At 39.2% G+C, this 7,500-nt stretch overlaps 1 protein-coding gene across 2 annotated transcripts in view; it reads left to right on the top strand.

The window, feature by feature from the left end:
- Positions 1 to 7,500, top strand: part of cdk5rap1 (CDK5 regulatory subunit associated protein 1) — a 32,594-nt gene that overhangs the window by 18,076 nt on the left and 7,018 nt on the right. For both annotated transcript variants that reach the window (XM_062045541.1, XM_062045532.1), the window contains 7 exons: positions 228 to 438; positions 525 to 645; positions 3,761 to 3,991; positions 4,542 to 4,639; positions 4,711 to 4,766; positions 5,512 to 5,642; positions 7,499 to 7,500. The exon at positions 7,499 to 7,500 is cut by the window's right edge and continues 148 nt beyond it. In XM_062045541.1, the coding sequence (XP_061901525.1) occupies positions 228 to 438; positions 525 to 645; positions 3,761 to 3,991; positions 4,542 to 4,639; positions 4,711 to 4,766; positions 5,512 to 5,642; positions 7,499 to 7,500 (850 nt within the window). The remainder of the gene's footprint in view (positions 1 to 227; positions 439 to 524; positions 646 to 3,760; positions 3,992 to 4,541; positions 4,640 to 4,710; positions 4,767 to 5,511; positions 5,643 to 7,498) is intronic.

Raw genomic sequence — 7,500 nt, forward strand, 5'->3', positions numbered from 1 at the left:
AATATATATATATATATATATATATGAATATATATATATACATATATATATATATATATATATAAAATCATTATCCAGTAGTTAGTGGGCCATAGTTTGGGCACCCCTTTTCTAGTTGATCTTGCTATTAAAACATTTACAGATGTTTTACATGTGTGTTCAATTAGCATGATAGATACTTTTGAGGGACTTAAAAAAATAATCATATTTAATGTATGCCTGTGCAGGTTGCATGGCAGAGAGATTGAAGACGGAGCTTTTGGAGCGCGAGAAGCTCGTGGACGTTCTCGCCGGGCCAGACGCCTACCGCGACCTTCCGCGCCTGTTGACTGTAGCCGAGGGCGGTCAACAAGCAAGCAACCTGTTGCTGTCGTTAGAGGAGACCTACGCTGACATTATGCCCGTCCATCACTCTGCACAGGGCCACAGTGCTTTTGTGTAAGTTGTGTCACAGGGACTCGTGTTGTTGCACTTTAGTCTTCCATGTTCTGTACTCAAATGATTTGCATGTTTGGACCTGGCAGGTCCATCATGCGGGGCTGTGACAATATGTGCAGTTACTGCATTGTTCCCTTCACGCGCGGCCGCGAGAGGAGCCGACCTGTCAGCTCTGTTCTTGAGGAAGTCCATATGCTTTCAGACCAGGTGAGTTAAAGTACTGTGGTACCTCAACTCAATTTAACAGTGTTTGGTGCAAATGTCACAGTGAACCCCGTAAGATCTGCCCAAAACATCTGGTCTTACTCGCTGGCATTAGCTTTTAGCTAGAGATTGCCATAAGTTTGTTTTCCAACCAAGGGAAGGAATAAAGAGAGAGTGAAGGACAGTGCTGAGAAGAAGAAATGGATGCTAGTCATTGAATTATAAAAATAAATCTTCAAAAATGTGTGTAGCAGACTTGGCAAAGCAATTGAAAGGTATCACTGCTGGTCTGCACCATACTTAAGCCGAATTAGTATAATGCTAGTCAAGAATGTTAAAATGATTACCAAGCGGCTGACATTTTTCCATGAAAATATGGAAAAGCTGCTGATGGTTTGTGTGACAGAGAAACAGCTTGAAGGAGATACCGTAGAAGTCCACTGTACATTATTATTACATACTATTATTACATATTATTACATTACTATGGTCATGAGCTTTCAGTTAAAACTGAAAAGGGCAAGAGACCACATGGAAGACCCAGGACACAGTGTAGAGACTATGTCTTCCTGCTGGCCTGGGAACGCCTCGGGATCCCCCAGGAAGAGCTGGACGTAGGAGAGGGAAGTCTGGGTTTCTCTGCTTAGGCTGTTGCCCCCGCGACCCGTCTTTGGATAAGCGGAAGAAGATGGATGGATATTATTACATTACTTCGTAAAACTACTTTAGTTGTTAGAAGTACAAAACCCAAAACCAGTGAAGTTGGCACGTTGTGTAATTCGTAAATAAAAACAGAATACAATGATTTGCCAATAATTTTCAACTTATATTCAATTGAATTGATTGATTGATTGATTGATTGAGAGTTTTATTAGTAGGTTGCACAGTGAAGTACATATTCCGTACAATTGACCACTAAATGGTAACACCCGAATAAGTTTTTCAACTTGTTTAAGTCGGGGTCCACTTAAATTGATTCATGATACAGATATATACTATCATATATACTATCATCATAATACAGTCATCACACAAGATAATCACATTGAATTATTTACATTATTTACAATCAGGGGTGTGGAGGGGGGGGAGGATATGGACATCAAGTAGTGGACATAGAGAGAGAGATCAGAAGGCATAAGAAAAAAGAAAAAGTATCTGCATTTGATTGTTTACATTTGATTATTAGCAATCCGGGGAGGGTGTTAGTTTAGGGTTGTAGCTGCCTGGAGGTGAACTTTTATTGCGGTTTTGAAGGAGGATAGAGATGCCCTTTCTTTTATACCTGTTGGGAGCGCATTCCACATTGATGTGGCATAGAAAGAGAATGAGTTAAGACCTTTGTTAGTTCGGAATCTGGGTTTAACGTGGTTAGTGGAGCTCCCCCTGGTGTTGTGGTTATGGCGGTCATTTACGTTAAGGAAGTAGTTTGACATGTACTTCGGTATCAGGGAGGTGTAGTGGATTTTATAGACTAGGCTCAGTGCAAGTTGTTTAACTCTGTCCTCCACCTTGAGCCAGCCCACTTTAGAGAAGTGGGTAGGAGTGAGGTGGGATCTGGGGTGGAGGTCTAGAAGTAACCTGACTAGCTTGTTCTGAGATGTTTGGAGTTTAGATTTGAGGGTTTTGGAGGTGCTAAGGTACCAGCATGCGTAATCGAAAAAGGGTTGAACGAGAGTTCCCGCCAGAATCCTCAAGGTGCTTTTGTTGACCAGAGAGGAAATTCTGTAGAGAAATCTCGTTCGTTGGTTAACCTTTTTGATTACCTTGGCTTGGCATTGTCTTGCTGAAATAAGCAGGGGCGTCCATGGTAACGTTGCTTGGATGGCAACATATGTTGCTCCAAAACCTGTATGTACCTTTCAGCATTAATGGCGCCTTCACAGATGTGTAAGTTACCCATGTCTTGGGCACTAATACACCCCCATACCACCCCAATGGCTTTTTAACTTTGCGCAAAAAACAATCCGGATGGTTCTTTTCCTCTTTGGTCCGGAGGACACGATGTCCAGTTTCCAAAAACAGTTTGAAATGTAGACTCGTCAGACCACAGAACACTTTTCCACTTTGCATCAGTCCATATTAGATGAGCTCGGGCCCAGTGAAGCCGGCAGCGTTTCTGGGTGTTGTTGATAAATGGCTTTTGCTTTGCATAGTAGATTTTCAACTTGCACTTACAGATGTAGCGACAAACTAGTTACTGGCGGTGGTTTTTTGAGTGGTGGTGAGCCCATATGGTTATATTCTTTACACACTGATGTCGCTTTTTGATGCAGTACCGCCTGAGGGATCGAAGGTCTGTAATATCATCGCCTACATGCAGTGATTTCTCCAGATTCTCTGAACCTTTTGATGATATTACGGACCGTAGATGGTGAAATCCCTAAATTCCTTGCAATAGCTCTTTGAGAAATGTTGTTCTTAAACTGTTCGACAATTTGCTCATGCATTTGTTGACAAAGTGGTGACCCTCGCCCCATCCTTGTTTGTGAATGACTGAGCATTTCATGGAAGCTGCTTTTATACCCAATCATGGCACCTACCTCTTCCCAGTTAGTCTATTCACCTGTGGGATGTTCCAAATAAGTGTTTGATGAGCATTCCTCAACGTTCTCTGTCTTTTTGCCACTTGTGCCAGCTTTTTTGAAACATGTTGCAGGCATCAGATTCCAAATGAGCTAATATTTGCAAAAAATAACACATTTTTCCATTTCGAACGTTAAGTATCTTGTCTTTGCAGTCTATTCAATTGAATATAGGTTGAAAAGGATTTGCAAATCATTGTATTCTGTTTTTATTTACCATTTACACAAAGTGCCAACTTCACTGGTTTTAGCGTTTGTACATTCTATTTTTTCTACAGTATTTGTTGACTAAAAGTTAGTTTTTCTGTTTAGAAGGCATGTTACTTGTTAACATTGTGCTGTTTTGGGGCGCCAAGCACCAATTGAATAGATTATAATACATTTTAATGGGAGGCTTTGATTAGAGATGCAAGTGTTTTAAGTTAAGAGCCCTGTACCGCTGTACTAGATTAGAACTATTCGAAAACAAAAGTGAAGTTAATTGATGAAATCGATCAGTGTTTGAGTTGTATGTGTGGTGCGCATCCTTTCAGGGCGTGAAGGAGGTGACATTGCTGGGCCAGAACGTGAACAGCTACAGAGACACATCGGAAGAGCAGTTCTGGGGTGCGAGTCCCACCAAGATGAGCCGCGGCTTTAAGACGCTTTATCGAGCCAAGCAGGGAGGTCTGCGTTTCTCTGACCTGCTGGACAGAATATCTCAGGTGGATCCCAAAATGAGGGTCAGATTCACGTCACCACATCCCAAGGACTTCCCCGATGAGGTACATGAATCAATTCCGTCGTGCTGCATGAATAAGCGCGATATCAATTCACGCAGATGCGATCAAATTTCAAAATGACAACTATTTTTGTCTTTTTATTTCTGTTTAAAACATTTGATTGATCACATGTCAACCGTTCCTTTTTTTTTTAGCAAACAAGACCTAAAACCACAAAAACAAAACATCAGTCTTATAACAAGTAAACCTATTAACTGGTTCTTAAATACAATTTTTTAAAATCTGATTAATCACGCATTTGAATTTGGATTTATCATAATTAATGCAAAATTAGCATGTACACAAAGTGAAGTTGCCTCGTAACATTACTTGTTCCTTATCACATTTTGGACTTTTTCAGATTTTTTATAAGATACCACTCCCCTGATATTAATATTAAAAAACATGTGATTTACATAATCACATTGTCCTGAACATGGTGTGTATGTGGCAAAAAAAATGTTCCCAGATATTTTTTGGGGGGTAAACATGTTCACCTATGTCGCCTGAAGATTGATGACCTTTATGAAACATTTTTTTTGTCGATGTGTAGGTTTTGCATTTGATCGCAGAGAGGGGAAACATTTGTAAACAGATCCATCTTCCGGCCCAGAGTGGCAGCAGTCAGGTCTTGAAAGCTATGCGCCGTGGGTAAGAAAGCCTCGCAGTATTGTGTAAGAAATGTTGCGGCTTAACATTTCAGTATTTGATTTGATTGACAGCTACACAAGAGAGGCATACCTCGAGCTAGTTCAGAACATCAGGAGTATTATTCCAGGTAAGCTTTTTTTTTTTTTTTATAACACATTCTTCATTCTTCATCCATCACCGACTTCTTCCAACAGTCCAAAAAACATGTATTTCAGAACACATATTATATAATCACATTTTTGCTCGTGTTTTGGCCTTTTATCTAGACACAAATCAAGATGTTTGTCCCTCAATAACTTAACTTTTAGACAAAAAAAAAAAAAGAAGCTTTGGCCTCAGCATTTGTGTATGGTAGGGGTGTAACGGTACACAAAAATTTCAGTTCGGTACGTACCTCGGTTTAGAGGTCACGGTTCGGTTCATTTTCGGTACAGTAAGAAAACAACAAAATATAAATTTTTGGGTTATTTACTTACCAAATTTGCAAAATCTTCCACCAAAAATATTTTTCTTAGTGGAATATTGATGTGAAGTAATCGGAACCTTGGATAGGTCAATAATTCATAACAACATTGATTTTGATTCAATATTATGTTTTGAGCAATGACAGTTTGAAAGAAAAAAAAAACAGCTTTGTTTTATTAGTCAACATTGCAACTTTTTCTCCAGACAGATTAGTTTTTTGTATTGGTATATGGCTCTTTCAACATTTTGGGTTGCCGACCCCTGATTTAACCTAACATGCATGTTTACTTTAACTGTACCGAATGTTAATATGCACCCTTTCAGAGAGCATTCTAAATACAGCAACAATTCACATTTGCATATTCTGTTTTTATACTTGAGCTAACTATTTTGCTTGTGTGCGTCAGAGGTTAGTCTCAGCAGTGACTTCATCTCAGGCTTCTGTGGTGAGACGGAGGAAGACCACCAGCAGACTTTGTCACTTATCAGAGAAGTGGGCTACAACATAGGGTTCCTCTTTGCCTACAGTATGAGAAAGGTGAGTAATTCCTGAAAATAGAAACACTGTAAATGAATTTGTAAATAAATTAATTAAAAAAAAAAAGAAATAATTAATTGGTTTATGGACAGTGTGCACGATACATTATTCAGAATGATTCGATGAGTGCACCAGATTTAGTTAACAGCTAATTTTGATCCCCAGTCCTTAATTTGACACCACCTGTCATACATTGGAGAAAACAAATGACACAACGACTAAAAACTAGAGATGTCCAATAATATCGGCCTGCCGATATCGGCCGATAAATGCTTTAAAATGTAATATCGGAAATTATCGGTATCGGTTTCAACCTCCCGATTTTCCCGGGAGACTCCCGAATTTCAGTGTCCCTCCCGAAAATCTCCCGGGGCAACCATTCTCCCGATTTCTACCCTGACAACATTATTGGGGGCGTGCCTTAAAGGCACTGCCTTTAACGTCCTCTACAACCTGTCGTCGCGTCCGCTTTTTCTCCATACAAACAGCGTGCCGGCCCAGTCACATAATATATGCGGCTTTAACACACACACAAGTGAATGCAAGGCAAACTTGATCAACAGCCATACAGGTCACACTGAGGGTGACCGTATAAACAACTTTAACACTGTTACAAATATGCGCCACACTGTGAACCCACACCAAACAAGAATGACAAACACATTTCGGGAGAACATCCGCACCGTAACACAACATAAACACAACAGAACAAATACCCAGAACCCCTTGCAGCATTAACTCTTCCGGGACGCTACAATATACACCCCCGCTACCACCAACCCCCCCTCCCCTGTAGCTGTTGTTTTGAGGCATGTTTAAAAAATAAATAAAAATAATGCACTTTGTGAAAGTCAAAGTATAGTATTTCCCATAGTTGTAGTGGGTATCAGGATTATCTCAGGGAGAGCATGTCCCAATTTCCAGGCTGCTGTTTTGAGGCATGTTAAAAAAAATAACGCACTTTGTGACTTCAATAATAAATGTGGCAGTGCCATGTTGGCTCTTTTTTCCATAACTGGAGCTGAAGTTGTTCTCTTATTTTGGAAAACCTTGTTTTTGATTGATTGTATTAGTAGATTGCACAGTACAGTACATATTCCGTACAATTGACCACTAAATGGTAACACCCCAATAAGTTTTTCAACTTGTCCACGTTAATCAATTCATGGTAAAGTTACATTGTTTAATGCATCCAGCGGGGCATCACAACAAAATTAGGCATAATAATGTGTTAATTCCACGACTGTATATATATATATCGGTATCGGTTGATATCGGAATCAGTAGTTAAGAGTTGGACAATATCGGAATATCGGATATCGGCAAAAAAGCCATTATCGGACATCTCTACTAAAAACAATGAAATGATGGCTTATAAAATGACAAGTATTCACATAGAAAACAATACAACACTAAGCAGCAACATATACAAAAAACACCTCATCTCACAATCACTCGTTATTCAAAAGGAAACTGGAAAATTATTCTCAGCGCTTCGCTTTTTCCACATGTTGTTATGTTACAGCCTTATTCCATAATTATATAAAAGCATTTTTGTCCTTAAAATTCTACACACAATACCTCCATTATGATAATGTGAGAAGTTTAGTTTTTTATAAATTTGCAAATTTAAACTATTACAGTGATACACAGGCACCAAAGTAGTGCAGTGTTTTATTGTTAAACTACCTATATGGTGTGCTATATACATAATATATTTTACAATCCTAGTTCAGTCTATGTTGGCAACACTGGTTGTGCAATAACCAATGCAAAGAAAATAAAAAAATATTGTAATATGTTAAATTTATTTCAGTTTTTCCATTTGACTTCTGTCATGTGGTTGTCCAACCTAGAA

This window comes from Entelurus aequoreus, linkage group LG01 (genome assembly GCF_033978785.1).
Source record: "Entelurus aequoreus isolate RoL-2023_Sb linkage group LG01, RoL_Eaeq_v1.1, whole genome shotgun sequence".
In the NCBI taxonomy this organism is placed as follows: Eukaryota; Metazoa; Chordata; class Actinopteri; order Syngnathiformes; family Syngnathidae; genus Entelurus; species Entelurus aequoreus.